This window comes from Scylla paramamosain, chromosome 42 (assembly GCF_035594125.1).
Source record: "Scylla paramamosain isolate STU-SP2022 chromosome 42, ASM3559412v1, whole genome shotgun sequence".
NCBI lineage: Eukaryota > Metazoa > Arthropoda > Malacostraca > Decapoda > Portunidae > Scylla > Scylla paramamosain.
Genome location: NC_087192.1, coordinates 5,654,259 through 5,675,000, shown reverse-complemented (window position 1 = coordinate 5,675,000; position 20,742 = coordinate 5,654,259). Strand labels below are relative to the sequence as shown.

The 20,742-nt window shown below is 40.3% G+C and overlaps 1 protein-coding gene across 7 annotated transcripts in view; it reads left to right on the top strand.

Annotated features, from left to right (window-relative positions):
* The window catches only part of LOC135093210 (agrin-like), a 503,425-nt gene that overhangs the window by 380,049 nt on the left and 102,634 nt on the right, over positions 1-20,742 (top strand). For all 7 annotated transcript variants that reach the window (XM_063992187.1, XM_063992185.1, XM_063992186.1 and 4 more), the window contains one exon: positions 13,019-13,066. In XM_063992187.1, coding sequence (XP_063848257.1) covers positions 13,031-13,066 — 36 coding nt within the window. In that variant the 5' untranslated portion in view covers positions 13,019-13,030. The remainder of the gene's footprint in view (positions 1-13,018; positions 13,067-20,742) is intronic.

The following is a 20,742-nucleotide window of genomic DNA, read 5'->3' as shown; positions in this document are numbered from 1 at the left end:
GCAGCGTCTCAGTCCTCATCTAAGTAGTCCAGCCTCGGTAACTTTTCCATCGCCGTCCTTACCACACACACCTACCGTGCCGTGCGTCAAGTCACCGTCACGAGTTACCAAGTCTTTCCTTTACTGTCCAGTCCAGTCTCGTGCGGCGCCAGTGACACCCTCCACCTGCCAACATAAATACCCTTTGGTTGCCTCGCTCTCCTATATTCTGAACTGTGCCCATTGTTAATTTTTATGGCAGTGGAAATTTAGCAAGGGAATTTTTTGTTGCTGTTGTTGTCGCGAGGTACAGAGAGAGAGAGAGAGAGAGAGAGAGAGAGAGAGAGAGAGAGAGAGAGAGAGAGAGAGAGAGAGAGAGAGAGAGAGAGAGAGAGAGAGAGAAGCAGTGTTTTTGACTGAAAGATATAAGATTAAGCGGATGAATAAGGGGATGAGGAATAATTGAATTGCGTTCTGAAACCATGTTAGATTTCATATGCAAAAGAGAGAGAGAGAGAGAGAGAGAGAGAGAGAGAGAGAGAGAGAGAGAGAGAGAGAGAGAGAGAGAGAGAGAGAGAGAGACTCAGAATATCTTGTACTTGTGAATATTTTCATGTTATATTAGCATCAAAGGCTAGACACATTTGCATTTTTGTTCATTCACTTTGGCAAATAAAATGCACAAATGCTTAAAAGAAAATACATAATTACCTTAGTGAGAGATTCATCAGTTTATTTCCCATTTCTTCATAGGTTGATGTACTTGGGCTGAAGTTATTCCAGTTCTTGTTTTTGTCATAGTAGTAGTAGTAGTAGTAGTAGTAGTAGAAGGGGTTACAACATTAGGAACACGAACTGCAACCATAATAGTAGTAGAAAGGTAACAATAAGTAGTAGTAGTAGTAGTAGTAGTAGTAGTAGTAGTAGTAGTAGTAGTAGTAAAGGGAGCAACAAACATCGAAATTTTGATATTTATTTTTCGTGGCTCTTTGCACTATAAGCTTTAAAATCCTTTATCGATGCTGACAGATGGTGTGATTCCTGCTGTACGAGTATACATGTACGTGGGGATTATTATTTTTATTTTTTTTACGCCAGACTGAACTTTCACAGACGAGTGCACCTTTCACCACACAAAACCTTCACAAAGTTACCCCGGCAGGTTACATCACGGGGTTATTTAGCACCTCGAAGCAGTATGGTACACACTCTCTCTCTCTCTCTCTCTCTCTCTCTCTCTCTCTCTCTCTCTCTCTCTCTCTCTCTCTCTCTCTCTCTCTCTCTCTCTCTCTCTCATAGAACAAAACGAATTTACGTTAAAATATCGCAATATTTTAACGTAATTCGTAACAAAATTTAATATTTTTAAGCGATTTTCCTGAGATCGTAGTAGTAGTAGTAATAGTAGTAATAATAATAATAATAATAGTAGTAGTAGTCACAGTAGTAGTAGTAGTAGTAGTAGTAGTAGTAGTAGTAGTAGTAGTAGTACCTGCAGCAACAGCACCAGTAGTAGTAGTAATAGAGGCACAAGCAGTAATGATGATAAAATGAAGAGGAGGCGGGGGAGAAATGAGAAATAAAAATCCTTAAGCGTGCAAAAGTAGAGAGCGAGCGTATGTGAAGGGCGCAGTGGATTAAAGGTGTGAGCGGCGGGCAGTCGAAGTGGTGAGATAAATGTCTGGAGAGCCTGTGTGCGTAGAGGGAGAGACTGGCGGATTCCTGTGTAAGTAGAGGGCCGGGAAAGTGGTGGCTTGTTGGGGTGCTGAAGTGGTTGATGAAGGCGGGGAATGTACAAGTGGTGGGAGTTAGATGAAGGTGCTTGATTGCGATGGTGCTGGTGGTGGTGCTGGTGGTGGTAGTGGTGATGGGGGCGGAGGCGTTGTCGGGAACTTAATGCCGAGACGATCTTCTCATCAGCGAACATTTGGAGTGTTTTTATGCGCGTACCAGTGGCCAGGCGGAGCTTCACGAGTCCTAATCCACTTCACCCCGCCCGTACTGTGTTCCATTCCCCTCTGCCTCCTCCCCCGCCTCCTCCTCCTCCGCGTCCTCCTCCTCCCTTTCTGTATCTCTATTTCCAGCCCCTCCTCTCTCTCTCTCTCTCTCTCTCTCTCTCTCTCTCTCTCTCTCTCTCTCTCTCTCTCTCTCTCTCTCTCTCTCTCTCTCTCTCTCTCTCTCTCTCTCTCTCTCTCTCTCTCTCTCTCTCTCTCTCTCTCTCTCTCTCTCTCTCTCTCTCTCTCTCTCTCTCTCTCTCTCTCTCTCTCTCTCTCTCTCTCTCTCTTTCCTTTTCCACTTGCCCCTCGTCCACAAGACAAAGTTTTGACCTCTACTTTCTTTTCTCTCTGTAAATTTCTTCATTAGCTTTCGTCCCTTTATTTTTTTCCTTCTCATTTTGTTTTCTTTCCTATCCCTCTCTCTCGTTTTCCTAAACTTTCTACTTGGTTCCTTTCCATCCCTCCCTATACCTATTCCCTTTCTTTATTTCCACTCTTTCTCTAGTCTTTTCCTTCCGATTGTACTTGTGTATTCCCCCACTGGAAAAGTTGAAATCCCTCCTTTCTTTTCTCCCTGTACCGTTTTATGTGCTCTCGTCTTTCTCCTTTCAGTTTTTTTTTTTGTCTCTATTTTCATCACCTCCCTCTCCTCTCTTCTTTTTTCATTTCCTTTCTATTTGCTCCAGCCCCTCAGCAAGAGCTATTTAGCCCCGCCTTCTTTGCTTGTCCATGTGTTTTCGCCTCTCCTTTGTCTTGCCGTTCCCTTCACTTTCAGCGCCGTCCATCACCTGCTTTCATGGGTCAGAACAGTTCAAGGTCGGTGCTGATTACGTCAATGAACATACATGTGAAGAACACACACGTACACACACACACACACACACACACACACACACACACACACACACACACACACACACACACACACACACACACACACAGTTGACTATACTTTATGATTATGTGACGTGTATCAGAAGGAATGAAGGAAAGGAGAGAAATAGAAGAAAAGTGAGAAAAGAAGGGAGGAAAGGAGAACAACAACAGGTGGGCATGGTCGTGTGTTGAAAATTGATACAACTTGGTGAAAAAATAGTAATAATAATAGCCACTTCACCAGTACCTACCCTCCAACCTTTGTATTCCCCCTTATGGTGCTTCTTTTCACTTCACCTCCTGTTATTCATCGTTTCCCTCGTCTTCTTGTCTAAAGTTACCATCCACGATCCTTGTTTTTACCTTATGTCCCTCTCTCTTGGCTTCCCGCCCTATTCTCTCCCGATTGTACTTTTCCTTCGCTATTCACCTCTCCTCCCCCTACCACTATTTTTTTTTTTACCTTTGCTCAACTTTATTCCTACCTTTCATAATCCTTGTTTTCACCGTAACTTCCTCTTACTCTGTTTTTTTATCCCTCCAATCATCACCAAACTTTACTTTTTAGACGTTACTCTTCGCTATTCTCTTCACCTTCCCTTCACTGCGTTTACCTGTATTTTACATTAAACTTAGCCAACTTTATTTTTCCTGTCCCTTCTTTGTACAGTTCTTTCTTTATCCATCTATTCAAGTTTTACCTTGCCCGAATTACTTGTACCTTTCCTAACTCTTCTCATCACACCGCTTCACACATTCCTTCCTTTTTTACTCGTTTCCTGCCCATGTACATCTTTTCCAATAATTTTCTTACCTCAATTTATGTTTTCTAAGCCTTCTTGTTCTCATCACTCCCACTATCCTTTCTTTTCACTCCACTGCTAAACATTTCCTTCCAGCACACACCTTTCCACCTTCCCTCCATCTACTCTTCCTTTTCCTTTCCTTTCCTTTCCTTTCCTCTCTGAGTTTCCTATGCCTTCCACTCCCGGTCTGCCGCGCACCGCCACTCATTTCCCCATAAGCGGCAGGTGTAGCGGCTGAATCCTGTATAAACGCAAGGGCTGTATTCTGAAACGACGCTGTAATACGCTGGTCTGCCCTCACCCTTGAAGCCACAGCGCACTGACCTCCCGCCTTGCAACCCCTCCACTTCACCTTCACCCTTCTATCGGACTCTGCCACCTCACTCCGCCACCTCACACCCTCACCTCACGTGCTCATCTGTCTACGCCTTCTTGTAATAAGCTGCAGTTGTTCTTCACTGTACTTAGTGGAAGGTACAACACACGCCAGCTTGTATTGCTATTGGTATAAGTAAATTTTCTTCCCCCCTCTTCTTTCAGTTGAAACCTCACTCCCGTTCTCGTCTTACTTTTCCTTCTTTTCTTTCGTTGGTACCTGTATTGACAAAGCTACCTCTCCCTTTATTCCAACCCTGAAATCCTCTTCAACCACTGCTACATTCTCCCACTTCCTGCTTATTGGCTTCATTCCATGCCACACACACCCCACACACTCTCTCTCTCTCTCTCTCTCTCTCTCTCTCTCTCTCTCTCTCTCTCTCTCTCTCTCTCTCTCTCTCTCTCTCTCTCTCTCTCTCTCTCTCTCTCTCTCTCTCTCTCTCTCTCTCTCTCTCTCTCTCTCTCTCTCTCTCTCTCTCTCTCTCTCTCTCTCTCTCTCTCTCTCTCTCTCTTACGGCGGCGGTGGTGGCTTGTAGGAAATTAGGGTAAGGAGATAAGGACGATTAATGAATCCGCGAGGGAGTCTTGAATGCAACAAATGATGAGGATCAGGAACTGCTTTCCCCTTCGCGGCCAGGTGCTGGTTATCTCAGGTGGAGAGAGAGAGAGAGAGAGAGAGAGAGAGAGAGAGAGAGAGAGAGAGAGAGAGAGAGAGAGAGAGAGAGAGAGAGAGAGGCGGGGGGAAGGCGACAGTTGGTCAGGAAGTGTTTCATAAATATTATGTTACAACTATATGTTTGTTGTTGTTGCTGGATTTTTTTATGTACTGAATTTTTTTAATACTGCATTGGATGAGAGAGAGAGAGAGAGAGAGAGAGAGAGAGAGAGAGAGAGAGAGAGAGAGAGAGAGAGAGAGAGAGAGAGAGAGAGAGAGAGAGAGAGAGAGAGAGAGAGAGAGAGAGAGAGAGAGAGAGAGAGAGAGAGAGAGAGAGAGAGAGAGAGAGAGAGAGAGAGAGACGTACAGTTATGCAAATAGGCCGCTTTGAATTTTCTGTTCAGTTCATTCTCTCTTCTCTCTACATTTCGTGATAGTTCTCAGCGCCACAAATTATTACACAACATGAGCCCGCATGCCACAACAACATGTAATATATTGAAGTATGTAATATTTCGCCCTTAATATGCAGCGTACAGGCGACTCGGACCTTCAAAATCCCGGAATTATAGGGCATAAACTTGCATTATTAGCTTCAAACCCTCATGAAACAAACACCGCACGATAAATGTGATAATAAATAGCAGTAATTCATATTCGAGTTTACAAGCAACTCACTTCAAGCGTCCTGGTGTCTTAGGGTACCAGTATAGAAGGAATATTAACACTTTTTGAATTCAATCGTAAAAAAGGATATGGGTGTTAAGATAATTAGAGTATACATAAGTCTTTCAAACCGTTAGGGATTTTAATGTACCAGAATGAAAGAAATATTTATTTTTCATTCATGTGTATAAAAGGATAGGGAAGTTAGGATGATGCAAGTGTACAAGCAACACTCTCAGGGCTTCAGGGATATTAGAGTGCCAGAATGGAAGAAATGTTAATGCTCTTCATTCATGTGTATAAAAGGATAGGGTAGTTAGGATGATGCAAGTGTACAAGCAACACTCTCAGGGTTCAGGGATACTAGAGTGCCAAAATGGAAAGAATTATTAACACTTTCAAACTAATCTTTAAAAAAAATATTATAAAGAAGTAAGGACGTTGTGAGTTTATTTGCACAGTGTTTTATGTTACCTTTTAGTGTTTAGTACTCTGCTCTGTTGATGGTCTCCTTATAACGTCTGATAATTGTTACATTTTCACCTCATCGCAGGCCACAGCATAAGTGCACGTCGTATTTTACTCGTCTAGTATCTGTGATTATATGATTGCTAATGCTTACAAACTCACTGAAAAAGATAAAGAAGTGAGGGTAGTGGTTATTTATCGCATCATGATGGATCTATTGACAAAAAATAATCGAATTCTAAGCACCAAGCGTTCAGAAATATATGAACGATAAATTTTGAAAAATATCCTCCTTACAATCTAATGAGAATATTTCAGTACAATTCATTAAACTATAAGTGATCGATATAACGAAATACACCATATTCAGACGAGGTGACTTTAAAGTGTGTTGTCACCATCGGAAAAAACAACTACTCCAAATTAAAAACGAATTATTTTCGCATCCTTCATGACATTATGTTCGAGAACCTTTTGGTGAGTGCACGTTGACTGTCTTGAATAGTAATGTATAAGCTGCCGTAGTTTTTCAAAGAGACAGAAAAGACTTTGGTGAAGCATACTCTGATCAACTATAAGTCACGCTGCCTGTGTGGTTTTTTGGAAGTCATTAAGTAAGAATGTGTCAAAAGTTTTCAAAGGATTCTCTCTGAAAGACACAAAGATTTTTATTGAAAGACAGAGTAAGAATTTGTGGTGTGAAGAGAAGCTTGTGGAACGTTTATTAAATACGAAGAGTGAGTAATGTAGACAATTCTGTGGTAAACTCCCTTGATTGGATATACTGTCACATGTTCGAGTCTTCTTGAACCCTAATTACGTTCAAATATTGCAAACATGACACTGAAAGAAAGAAGATGCTCAGTCTGTACCAAATAAGTAAAGGGAAGTTGTGACGCATTTAAATCCACGGTGTATTCCTTATTATTCTCCGTAATAAGCAGAAAAACAACCGAAGATCATTGTTTATGTTTATGTAATGTTGCACACGCATTTTCTACTTATCGTCATCATGAGAAATATAATTTACGTCATAACTGAGATTTTTGTAAATTATTGACATTTAATAAACAGAAAAACTGGATGTGAAAATGAAAAACTGGTTGAACACACACACACACACACACACACACACACACACACACACAGAGAGAGAGAGAGAGAGAGAGAGAGAGAGAGAGAGAGAGAGAGAGAGAGAGAGAGAGAGAGAGAGAGAGAGAGAGAGAGAGAGAGAGATGACGACGACGACAATAACAACGACAACGACGAAGATGAAGGGGAAGAGATTAAGCCTCAAGGGATACAAAACAATCATATATGAAGAAACATAAGCGACTTGAATGGGTCACGTTCATTTCCTGCGTGGACTCTAAAGAACTGTTAATCCTCATACATTCTCGTGGCTGTGTTCCGGCAACGTCACATCAACTGCCATTAATGTTATTTGGTTCTGTCTTATAATTTGAGTACATCCTTTTTAAGAGTGATTTTTATGGTGTTATTTTTTCATTGAAGGTTATTTTTTTCATCTGTCCTCTGAGCGTATTTATTGTAGATTAGTATTACAGGTCAAAGGTTTAATGGATTACGTCAGTGTGTTTGTTGTATCTGGATTTTTTATTATAGCTTGTAATTTGAGGGTTTGTTGAATATGTGATTTTTCTTTTATTTCTTTGCATATAGCTTTTCTTTTTATTTTTATGTGTGTAGATTATACACTTACGTATCTAGTCGAGATCGCATTTATTCTTGTATATTTCAGAGGTGAGCTGTTACAGAAATATGTATTATTGTTATTATCATACACACACACACACACACACACACACACACACACACACACACACCGAAAGATCAAATCCTGTTTCCTCGTATCTGATGAAATGTGCTGTGTCTTTATTTGACACACACACACACACACACACACACACACACACACACACACACACACACACACACACACACACACACACATCGAGAGAAGATCAAATCCCGTTTCCTCATACCAGGTAAAATGTCTATACACACTTCCTTTGTTTCCTGCGATAACAGTCCGATCACCCTGAGGTCCCACAATGCTCCTGTGCCGCTGACATCTTTCCTTTTCCATTATCCTTTCTCCCTCTTGCTGCTTCCCCCCTCCGTCTCCTCTCCCTCCTCCTCTTCCTCCTGTTCGCTTCACTTGCCACCACCCCCAGTCTCCCTTCCTTCCTTTCCCTTCACTTCCTCTCTCCTCCTTGATAAGATTTGAGCCAATATCAATTTCCTGTTCGTCTGTCTGTCTGTCTGTCTGCCTCCGTGTCTGCGGTAAGGTCTAGTAGCGTGCGTGGTTCGAGAAGGCAGTTTTAGTCACGAAGCATGCACGATTGTCAACACACGAAAAGACGCGCAGGAAATAACGTCTCTGTTTCAAATCTCCCTGCAGGTAAAAAGACTCAGACATTTTAAAACAACCGAGTATTGGATAGATATTAACGTCTCTATTATACATCCGGAGAGAACAATTAAAAGCAGTAAAATAATATAGATTTAAAAGCTTGATTTGACTGAAAATGACTTCATTCTTCATCTGAACTCATAGAGTAGTGAAGAAAAAATATCAAACGCTCTCAAACCTTCATGGTGTTATGATGAAGGAATGTCGGTGCAGGTTAATTTTTGCACTGGTGAAATGGACAGAATAGGGATTAGTGTCAGGTAGAATGGAATAAGGATTAGGCATGTTTTTGGAAGAGACTGTGACATGCATTTATGGAGAAAAGCGGATGATTATAATGGTAGTAGAAAGCTGTAGTTTTTTTTCTTTTCTTATATTTTTTTTTATTTGTGTTTCCTTGGTTCTTTCTCCTTCTACGTTGTTCTTTATATTTCCATTTTTTGCATTCCACTTTCTTTTCATTTTTTCGTTCTTTTTCCGTCTATCGCTTTTCTTTTCTTTTTTTCTTTATTTTGTATCCTAATTTATTTTCTCACTTGATTTACATATCCATTCCTTTGTTCGGTGAATTTGTAAGTTTCTCCTTTCTTCCTTGCATTCTTTTTCTACATCCACATTCTTTATATCGTTTCGCTACTTACATTATGTGATTAATACGCGGAAAAGACGTAATAACAATAGCAGGAAAAGCAGGGAAAATTCATACACACGTAAATTAACCACTACTACTATTACTACTACTCTTACATCTACTGACAATAATAATAATAATAATAATAATAATAATAATAATAATAATAATAATAATAATAATAATAATACCTCAATGCCAGCGTCTTTTTTTTTTTTTTTTTTTTCCAGAGTAATGTTCATGAATTTCAAAGTTAAGTTTTCTACACTTTAGTTTTGGTGTCATGTTGTACTATGTTGTTGAACTATGAATTTGATGTTGACTGTCTCTTATCTAATCATTCAAGTAGCTTCTTATGTACCCTAAGGCTCAGTTTTCAACCATTATGTAATAGGTGATGTGTTCTCCATTACAAGTACTGACGCAAGAAACAGCAAATTAACTGATTCATTAATGACTGCTATTACTAACACCACCACCAACACCATCACCACCACCACCACCGCCCCCACCAAAACCACAACGACCACCACCAAATTCACCACCACCACCACCACCACCACTACTAATACACTAATACATGTTCCATTATTAGTTTTGCGAAATAAACCAGACAATGTTAATTATTTCACTACAACTAACACCACCACCACTACCACCACAACCGCCACCGTCACCACAGTTACTGCAAAACCCGCTGCTCTTCAATTGCCGCTTATCAAGGCAGCAATCCGTGCAGGCCGCCGCGCCAACTTTACGATAATGTCAAGAAAATCCCTGGCGGTACAAGGGAGGTGAAAGGGACAACTACTGCTCCTCTTCCTCCTCTTCCTTTCACTTCCTCTTGCTTCCTTTCTCCCTCTTTCTAATTCTGTTCATCCTCCTCCTTTTCTTTCTCCTTTTCCTCCACCTCCTTGTCGTCGCACATCTTATTATTGCCCTTGGTTTTCCTCCTCCTCCTCCTCCTCCTCCTCCTCCTCCTCCTCCTCCTCCTCCTCCTCCTCCTCCTCCTCCTCTTCCTCCTCCTCCTCCTCCTGTCGCTCACCTACATCTACCCGTTCTCATTCAATTACTTTACTATTAATACCATATGTCCCTCGCTTAGCCAAGGAAAGACTGCATTGCTCTCTCTCTCTCTCTCTCTCTCTCTCTCTCTCTCTCTCTCTCTCTCTCTCTCTCTCTCTCTCTCTCTCTCTCTCTCTCTCTCTCTCTCTCTCTCTCTCTCTCTCTCTTAGTTGACACACTTTTTTATTCCTTATCTGCAGATTCAAGAAACCTTTTGTGTGTTTTTGTGTTTGTTTTCTTTTTGTTTTTTAACGATTAATCCTTAATTTACTCCTTTCTCTCCCACTTGTGGTCAGGTGAATGTTGATGGATGCTTTGTGGGACAAGAGAGAGAGAGAGAGAGAGAGAGAGAGAGAGAGAGAGAGAGAGAGAGAGAGAGAGAGAGAGAGAGAGAGAGAGAGAGTCAATTGTTCTTAAAACCGAAGAATATTAAAGAATGCAGAACAAAGAACGTACGTTATATTACAGGAAAGCAGACTGTAAGGAGATAAAGTTAATATATGTTTACTCGTGGGTGGAAACAATAATTACATTTCACGTTGGAGATTTTTGACGAAACTTTTACACAATCACAAACAAGAGAAATAAAATAGAAAAAAAAATAGAAAAAGCTAAATGAAATACAGATTTACCACAGCGAATGTAATAGAAAGAGGATTTATTTCATTCCATTGCGAATTTAACCTCTTCTATCCTTCCCCTCTGTCTCTCTCTTCTCCCCCTCTCTTTCTCCCCCTACCTCTCCCTCTCTTGCCCTCCTCCCGGCCTCGGTTCAGCAGAGTTAAGGGACAATAGAAAATTCATAGCGAGTCATTTCACCTCCATAATGATCAAAATCGGAAATAAACGAGGCAGCAGCTTGGTCAGTAAGTCGACGGTGGTAGTGGTGGTGGTGGTGGTAACGGTGGTGGTGGCAGAGGTGACGGTGATGGTGGAGGTGTGAGTGTTGGTGGAAAGTGTTTTATGGTGTGGAACGCAAATATGTTGTGCAAGATTTTTAAAAACTTTTGCTTTATTTAGCTCTTCTGGTCAATATTTCTCCCTCTCCCTCACACTTACGCTCATATACACACACACACACACACACACACACACACACACACACACACACACACACACACACACACACACACACACACACACACACACACACACACACACACACACACACACACACACATTTCTATTCTAAAACGACCATAATTGAGTATATTTTGCAATAATCTAATTATCCTTGTGTTTCGCGTGAAATATGAGGGGGAGAGAGAGAGAGAGAGAGAGAGAGAGAGAGAGAGAGAGAGAGAGAGAGAGAGAGAGAGAGAGAGAGAGACCTGTAAACAACATTGAACACAAAAAATAATACAATGAAAGACAAAACTCGCGTCACTGTTACACATTCGTCAGATATTGCGAAAGACTATTATGCAATTAGGTACAACACTCACGTACACACACACACACACACACACACACACACACACACACACACACACACACAGACACACACACACAAATGGGACTGATAGCTGCCAATTGAAGAGAGAAATGGCCGGCGACTCATTGCACTGGAATTTTCCTCTCAGCACGATTACGTTTTTGTGCAGTAATTGGACGGAAAATGTATTGCGAAGGGGTGGGAATGTGTTTATGACAAAGCGAGATAATGAAGTGCTTAGGGGGCAAGGAGTGTCGATGAGGGTGACCGGGCGTGCTGTCTTGCAAGGGAACACATTAAAAGAGGAGTCTGTTACTACTATCATCATCATCATCATCATCACTAAAGCAATCATGACCACATTAACTTGAAATTCCCTGCAACGCAATACCATTTAGTAGCCATGATGACTCTCTCTCTCTCTCTCTCTCTCTCTCTCTCTCTCTCTCTCTCTCTCTCTCTCTCTCTCTCTCTCTCTCTCTCTCTCTCTGTACACACGTGAATCACACATTAGTTCATCGTTTCCCTTTTCATATCCTTGTTTCTGTAATATTTTACGTAATTCTAGTGGTCTGCGTAATGCCTCTCTCTCTCTCTCTCTCTCTCTCTCTCTCTCTCTCTCTCTCTCTCTCTCTCTCTCTCTCTCTCTCTCTCTCTCTCTCTCTCTCTCTCTCTCTCTCTCATATTAACTTTTTCATAGCCTTCTCAGTAAACAGCAGGTCATTTTCACATTGTTTATTCCCATATTCTAGTGTTTAAGTGAGCTGATGGTGTTTATCGGCCGTCAGAAAAATAGTGAGGAAAGTTTTGCGACGGTTCCAGCCACCCCAAGTTAGTTTCGATTCAGTACTGCTGCGGGAAAAAGTTTTGCCCTCGTGTCCCTCCTTGTTTGGGCTTTTGCCTTAACGCTCCGAGAACTAGTGGGGGAAAATACGTACTGTGCAGGTGTTATTGTACGTGCGTGTGACCGAGTGTGGGGGGGAGAGAGGGGAGGGGATGCAGAATGGATGAGTGTTGTGTCATTAATGTGTTAGCTGATGTTTGCTAACACTCACCTTGGTTCCTGTTCTTTTTTATATTGTTATTTATTTATTTATTTTTTCGTTATTCTCTTGTATTTTTTTTTCTTTGTTCGTTTTGTTTGTGTTTATGTTTTTTTTTGTTCATGTTTTTCTTCTTCTTCTTCTTCTTCTTCTTCTTCTTCTTCTTCTTCTTCTTCTTCTTATTATTATTATTATTATTATTATTATTATTATTATTATTATTATTATTATTACTATTATTACTATTTCTATTACCATCCCTATTATTATTGTTACTACTACTACTACTACCACTACTACTACTACTACTACTATTACTACTACTACTACTACTACTATTACTACTACTACTACTACTACTACTACTACTACTACTACTACTACTACTACTACTACTACTACTATTAACACTTTTCTCCTTCTCTTCCTCATCCGTTTCCTTATCCTTTTATTTCTTTGAGATCTGAATAACACATCAAACGTACTGAAAGCGTCATAGATCACACACTAAGTATGGCTCGCCTGGTCGTAATTCACAATGGTTTGGGTGGGTCATTACATCGAGTTTGCTTCTTGTTTCAGACATGACCTACGATGGGACAGCAATGTTGGCGGGGGACCAGCTGCAACGTAAGAAACTAACGCTCTTGTGTTTTGTTGGTATAGATGTTGGTGGTGGTAATGGCGTTTTTGTTTGCAGTGTGTAGGAGTAAGGTAGTGGTGATGGGGGTAATAGTTGTTATAGTGGGAGTGGTTGTGGTAATAGTAGTAATAATTGTTGTTTTCGTTGTTGTATTGTTGTTGTTGTTATTATTCTTGGTGTTTTTATTATTGTTCTCTTACTAGTAGTAGTAGTAGTAGTAGTAGTAGTAGTAGTAGTCTTTGTTGTGGTATTTCTGTGTAAAGTAATGTTTGGCGTGGAAGTTATTTGTGTTCCTTTCGCTGTTGACTTTACGAGTAGAAGCGGTGCAGTTATTCTTAGCGTTATGTACCTTGTAGCTATTATTAGCGCTATAGCCACAAACAAGGCCATCCTTCTTGTGAACCTCCACACTAGTATTCCTGCTTTAAGTGTGTGTATCGCGCCGTCTTAAATCTAGGTTAGTTATCCCTTCAAGAGCCGCTATTTCCATAAACTCTGTAATTATAGCTTTTCGATTTTTCGTAATAGCGACTCTTGCCAACACCAAGCACTGCCGTCGCTCGCACAAGGCAGCAATGACAGCAAAATATTACGAGGCTGACTCATGGAAAACAACGTGGTAGTGGCTGCTCTGTCAGTCCCTTTACTACTCACCCCTCCATTCACGCATGGCTCTTGGTTCGATTCCCGGCCACAACAACGGACATTCAGGCAATAGAGAAATGTCCCTTTAACTTTACAGAAACAGTTGGTAGGTAAAGGAAATTCAGTAAAGGGAGGATCCAGAATATCGCTAAACTAGTGACCCGAAAGATCCATTTTTCCACGTGCCAGGACGGGCGTGAGTAACCCGACACAGGTTTGAGGGACAAAGAAATCCAGCTCAGCACACTCGCTTAACGCCATCCGCTCCGCTTGATTTCTACCTGGGACTAAATGAAACGCGGCTGAATGGGTCCGTAGATTTTGATGGTGTTTTTTCCGCCCTTTTTTTTCGTGGAATTATAGTTGTAAAGATGCAGTTTTATAAGTTCGTTTGATTGTGAATGCAGATATTGTCTCTCTCTCTCTCTCTCTCTCTCTCTCTCTCTCTCTCTCTCTCTCTCTCTCTCTCTCTCTCTCTCTCTCTCTCTCTCTCTCTCTCTCTCTCTCTCTCTCTCTCTCCCCCATTTCTGTGTGTTTGTATGTACGACACTCTCACTTAAGTACGTTCAAACACACACACACACACACACACACACACACACACACACACACACACACACACACACACACACACACACACACAATTCATATTACTTTTGCACTTTTACGATGAAAGTCTCCATGTGTGTGTGTGTGTGTGTGTGTGTGTGTGTGTGTGTGTGTGTGTGTGTGTGTGTGTGTGTGACGCAAGAGCCCTCTAGCAGTGAAAAGATGAAGGGTTAGCAAATTGAATCTACGAATATTTGTCGGTATTGCAATAGAAGTTTAAATATTTCAATCATGTCAGAGAGAGAGAGAGAGAGAGAGAGAGAGAGAGAGAGAGAGAGAGAGAGAGAGAGAGAGAGAGAGAGACAGAGAGAGAGAGCTACATACAACAGGTAAAAGTGATCATCTGCATACATCAATTTGTGTTGTTTTTATATAGTAATGCAACCGCTTTTCATTATTATTATTATTATTATTATTATTATTATTATTATTATTATTATTATTATTATTATTATTATTATTATTATTATTATTATTATTATTATTATTATTATTATTATTATTCGGTAACCCAGGAACCTTAATTCTCTTCCTCCTCTCCCTACCTCCTCTTCCTCCTCCTTCCCCTCCCGTGCCCTGCAGAGGATAAAAACTTGAGTTATCTCCCTGACAGACTTAAGCCAACCTGAACTTTTGGAATTTTGAGAGGAAAAAGCCTCGGATTGTATACTTACGAATAAGAAAACTCTTCCATGTATAATACAATGCATCTTTACCTGCCCGCCCCTCACCCCTTCTGCTCTCCTTCTTCAGCCCCGCCCACTCACCTGCTTGGGGACGGAAAAGCTTATGCGGCTTAGGATAAAGAAGGATAAGGCGAAGGACTTGAGGTTAAACGTTATTTTCCTGAGGATTTTTTTGCGTGTGGAGTTTTTTTTTAGTTTTGAGGATACGCGGTGGACTTGTGATCCCCAGATATACCCTTGGGGAAAGGTGAGGACCGGTATTTATAGACCCCATTTTCAAGATTAAAGACCAAGAAGATGGTTAGTCTATTCTCATGACTGTTTTTACTTAATGATAGCGTAGAATCATTGTTAAAGTCTTTATAATTATGAAAAGACGCTACCAAAGAATAACTAGCGTCCCTATCCTTAAATATTTTCTAATCTCCTTTCTCTCATCAGTTATTAGTGATATTTTCATTTATTTTTTTTTCTATTGATGAAAAGGAATAACTGTTAATACCCTTATAATTTATCACCTATGAAGACCTAAGTAACTTTCATTGAAGGATATTATATTCAGGACATGAGATTGCGAAGCGTTTAAGAATACTGCTCGGAAGATTATATAAACAAATCTATCGATGTGGCGAAAACCTGTCACACACACCACACACACACCGTTTTCCGTATCTCACACGGACCGTCTTCATTATTAGGCGAGGATAATTTTTTAATCTCTTCTCTGCTGACTCTATATTTGTGGGGAAGATCAACAAATTAACCGGGTCTTTCTCTCTCTTCTTCTCTGGTCGGCTTCTTTCACGCATAAAAAAGTGTTGCGTGGCGGGAGTAGTGCTGTGCGTGTGATTATTTGTGTGTGTGTGTGTGTGTGTGTGTGTGTGCCAGAAGTTACGATCTGGGAAAGGAAAAAAAAACGCTAAATATCTGGTGTGTCCTGCCCACGCACTGCCAGGAACGATACGCACGTGGCTGCAGGCAATAAGAGCGAGCATTTTCTTCCTTATGACTAATGCTGCGTTGGCCTCACGTTCATATGCGTGATAATGCGATGTGGCCGCCGCTTCCCCATGTGCCTGTGCGTGAGAGTCTTATCTTGTGTGTACGTGTATATGTGTCCGTGTCCTTGTGTGTGTGTGTGTGTGTGTGTGTGTGTGTGTGTGTGTGTGTGTGTGTGTATGTGTGTGTGTGTTTGCATGTTCATGCTCATCCCTTCTTTGAGCACTCGAGTTGCCTCACATCACAAAACTGGCCCAATACGATTATGGCGCAGCGCTGGGGTGGCATCAGGCGACCCGGAAACTAATGGCGCATCGTGATCTAATCAAGTCTAAGTAGTTCATCTAAGGTGAGGCGAGGGAGGGAGAGAGGGCAGGAGGGGAGCGAGAAAAATAATTAAGAAAGGATGAATGGAGGAGGAGAAATGGAATGGAAAGCGTAATGGGAGTGGAAGGGAATGTAAAGGAAGACGAGAAATTAGAGGAATAACTTGAATCTTGAAGAAAGTAAGGAAGGAATTAAGAAAAAATCAAGCGGAAATAAGAAAAAAAAAAATTGAGTGAGGGTGGAGGGGAGCAAAAGAAATAAAGGGAGTAGAAAGTGATAAGAATTTTCAGAAAATAGTTGATAGCAGAATAATTCAGAAAAGATGGAGATGGAAAAATCAAATGGAAAAAAATAACGAAAATGAGAGGAAATATAAAGGAAACCAAATAAAAGAGCGGATGAAAAAAGAGCAGATAACAAAAATGAAAAAAAAGGGAGAATGAGAGGAAGGAAGTGAGGCAGGGAGGAAGAAGTAAGAAGGAAAGGAAAAATAATCATAAGAAAAGGCAAAACAGATAACGGGGAGAAATCATATAGAAAGATAAAAGAAAGGAAAGAATATTAAAAAGAGAAAACAACGAAGATTGAACAAGAAGGAAGGGATGGAGAGAGTGATAAGAATAAAAAAAAAAGGAAGAAAGAAATCCGTCAGGGAGAAGAGATAACAAAGAAAAAAAATATACGTAAAAGAGGAGAGAACGAAGATTGAAAAAGAAGCAAGAGAAAAAGGTTAACAATGAAGCAAGAAAAGCAACGAGAGATGGAAAGGAATAAGATAAAAGTTAGGATGAAAGAATAGGGAAGGGAAAGAAATGAAAGAAAACATTAATGAAAAATAGAATATTAAAGAGGAGAGAAGGAAGATAGTAAAAAGCAATGGAAAAAAAATGAGAATAGAAAAAAATAAAAGAAGAAAAAACTAGATAATAAAAGATGAGAAAAAAAGACATAATTACATAAACTAAAACATAAGATAAACGACGAAGGAGATAAAAGGAAAACAAACCATCATAATAATTACATCACTTAACCACTAAGAAAATAAAAAGGAAATGAGCTTAGAATTGTGAAAACCTACGAAAAGAAAAAAAATGCAGACATAATATGAAAAGTAGATTTGGGAGGAATGTTAGCCAATATTGAACTTATTTGCTTGTGGATATTTAATGGTGCGAGTCTGATGTGCCGCGCGTCGAGAAGGGTTCCCGGCGTCCTTGACTACACTTTGTCGGTAAAAGTTGAAGCATACTTGCAAGATATTGATTACACACCACGATATGAGAGAGAGAGAGAGAGAGAGAGAGAGAGAGAGAGAGAGAGAGAGAGAGAGAGAGAGAGAGAGAGAATTTGGTTTGTATTTCTCTCTCTCTCTCTCTCTCTCTCTCTCTCTCTCTCTCTCTCTCTCTCTCTCTCTCTCTCTCTCTCTCTCTCTCTCTCTCTCTCTCTCTCTCTCTCTCTCTCTCTCTCTCTCTCTCTCTCTCTCTCTCTCTCTCTCTCTCTCTCTCTCTCTCTATGACAGAAATGAAATGTTTTATGCTGCACATCTGCTTTTTTCACCATGTTTTTTTTTTTTCTCCTCGTCTGTCTTTTAAGCTTTCATATCTGCGTTGCACATTAGCAGTAAAAATGTAGTAATTAATATAATACGTTATAATGACTCGAATCCCTATCTGTATTAATTACCGGCTTTTCTTTTTACTCATTTGACTATTAATGGATGTTTTGCATGTATTTTGTAGCTTGCCTCTCCGCTTTACCTTTGCCACAGAACCACTCAGTCAACATCTTAATGAAGTGAATTGCAATTTCCCTTCATCTGTATCAGTGAAAATAACCGATTTATTTATGCATGTGAGTTTTTCAAGGTTTCTGACTTTAGTATTAAATGCAGACATACATAAAACGATGCAGGCGGAGATTGGATTCTCACCTGTAAATTTTATGAGCAATTGTTACATTTGAAAAAAGTTTACTTTATTGATGTCGACATGTTTCAGTCAGAAACCTTGCAAATATTCCATTACGTTATGCCTTTCAATATAGCAGAAAGACAAGGAAAGCAAAGTAAAGATAATGAATACTTGAATACGTTAATTATTAAAACGGAAAGAGGACAAGAAAAAAAGTTGATTGAAAAATAATGAATCGTTGAATGCGTTAAGCATGTCTCTGAAAATGGAAGGAAGACAAGAAAAATGAAAAAAGGCGATGTGTGGGAAGAGGATTAAAGAAAAGAAATAAAAATAAGATTATAATGTTTACAATGAAAGAAAGTGACGATTATTTACAAAAGAATAAATAACAAAATGACTGAAAGGGAGATAAGAATAAAAATGTTAACATATTTTCATCACATAAGAAAAAGGACAGAGAAAAATTACTGAAAATTTTAAAAAAAGGTGCAGAAATTAGAATATTTCTGTTTAAAGTGAATGAAACTGGCGAACGCTTACAAAACTAAGCAAAAAAAAAAAAAAAAAAGGAAGAAGACAACGAAATAAAAGTAAAATTATTCAGCACACAAGAGGAAGCAAAGAAAAGAAGGAAATGGAAAAGTTAGAATTTGAAGAAGTTGGAGATACAAAAAAAAGTGACGAATACTAAGAAAATCGAAAAGAAAATGTATAGAAAGGATATGAGAAAATAAAAGTGGAGGCATTCGGCACGCAAGAAAAGGCAAGAAAAGACGAGGAAAAAGAATAGACGAGGAAAACAAAAAAAGAAAAATAATCGCATCTAACACGTGTCAGTTCCCTTGCGGCACTCAATTATTCAGGGAAGTCTTTTGGTCTTGCACTGACGAGGCCGTTGTCTCCAATACCTTACCTTTAATTAAGTATTGTTCCTCTCGACGCCTCATTCTTCCTCCCTGACGGCCGCTGCAAAAGACATTTCCTGATTTTCTTTTCTCCTTTCATGTGTCTTTATTACCTTTTACTTCCTTTACCGAGACGTTTTAAGCCGAGAAGAATGAATGCGATTTAAAAACTGATGGGAGCTCATCTGTCAGTCTGTCATAGTTGTTCATTTTATTTGTCTTACATTTTCTGTGTGTGTGTTTCTTTCCCCGCCAATGCCTCTCTCTCTCTCTCTCTCTCTCTCTCTCTCTCTCTCTCTCTCTCTCTCTCTCTCTCTCTCTCTCTCTCTCTCTCTCTCTCTCTCTCTCTCTCTCTCTCTCTCTCTCTCTCTCTCTCTCTCTCTCTCTCTCTCTCTCTCTCTCTCTCTCTCTCTCTCTCTCTCTCTCTCGGTCGCTCATACACACATACACACAAAGCAGAAAATTACTTCAGATGGCAAAGGAACTATTTTTACGGCAGGAGTGAATCAGGCAGCGCACAGTTATGGCCGTGTTGTTTGCGGTCTCCTTGAAGGTTAAATAACGCGGGAGATGCTTTATTTTTACACTCGCGCCAGAATAGATGCGCGTCATAAACAGAATACATACGAGGGAAGGAAATGTCAGGCTAGTTGGGGGAAAATTTCTATTTATTTTTCCCGGGTTTCTTAAAATTTAGTGTCTCGTTTCATGCAGTGGATTTTCTTGCGATTTCCTGGAAGATTTTTTTTTTTCATGATATGTTCTTTGGTTTACGTTATTTTCCCACGCAGATGTTTTTTTTTCAGTTATTGAGTTTTTTTTTTTAACAGTGCTATTTGTTTTCTTTGGTTTCCCCCTCTGGTCTTGATGTATTTTTTTTTATTCTTTCTATATGTCTGTCTATCTGTCTTTCTATTCGTTTGCCAGTTTGTTTGCTTGCATGCATTTTCTTGTTTGTATGTCTGTCTGTCTGTCTGTTTGCTTGTCTTTCTGTCTTTCTGTTCGTCTTTCTCGTATATTTCATACAGGGACTGCCACGTGTAAGCCTGATCGCTTCTTGCAGCTTCCCTTATTTCTTATGTTCTTATGTATGTTCTCTCTCTCTCTCTCTCTCTCTCTCTCTCTCTCTCTCTCTCTCTCTCTCTCTCTCTCTCTCTCTCTCTCTCTCTCTCTCTCTCTCTCTCTCTCTCCCTCTCCACCCACCCACTCACCCTCCATCCCTCCCTTCCTCCCTCCCAACCACCCAACCACCCAGCCACCCTCCCACCCAGCCACCCTTCCACCCTCCCTCCCTTCGGCCAGCAGAGCAGAGCCACCGGTGATTTGCCTCGTGTCGTCATTGCCTGTTCGTATTCCAGGCTTGCTTAGGGTCAAGGTTGTTTCCCAGAGTCTATGATTAATAAGCTTTTCCAGACAAACACGTCAAGAGCAACCCTCGCAACTTGCCACTCGTGTTTGATCCTGTGTTTACCACTGATGCTGGTCCTTGAAATTTGTTTTTCTGGCGCAGTTTTCGGGCATTTGGTATAGGTGGATGTTTAAGAGGCAGCATGTTAAGTAGAGTTACGTTTTGTGAGTG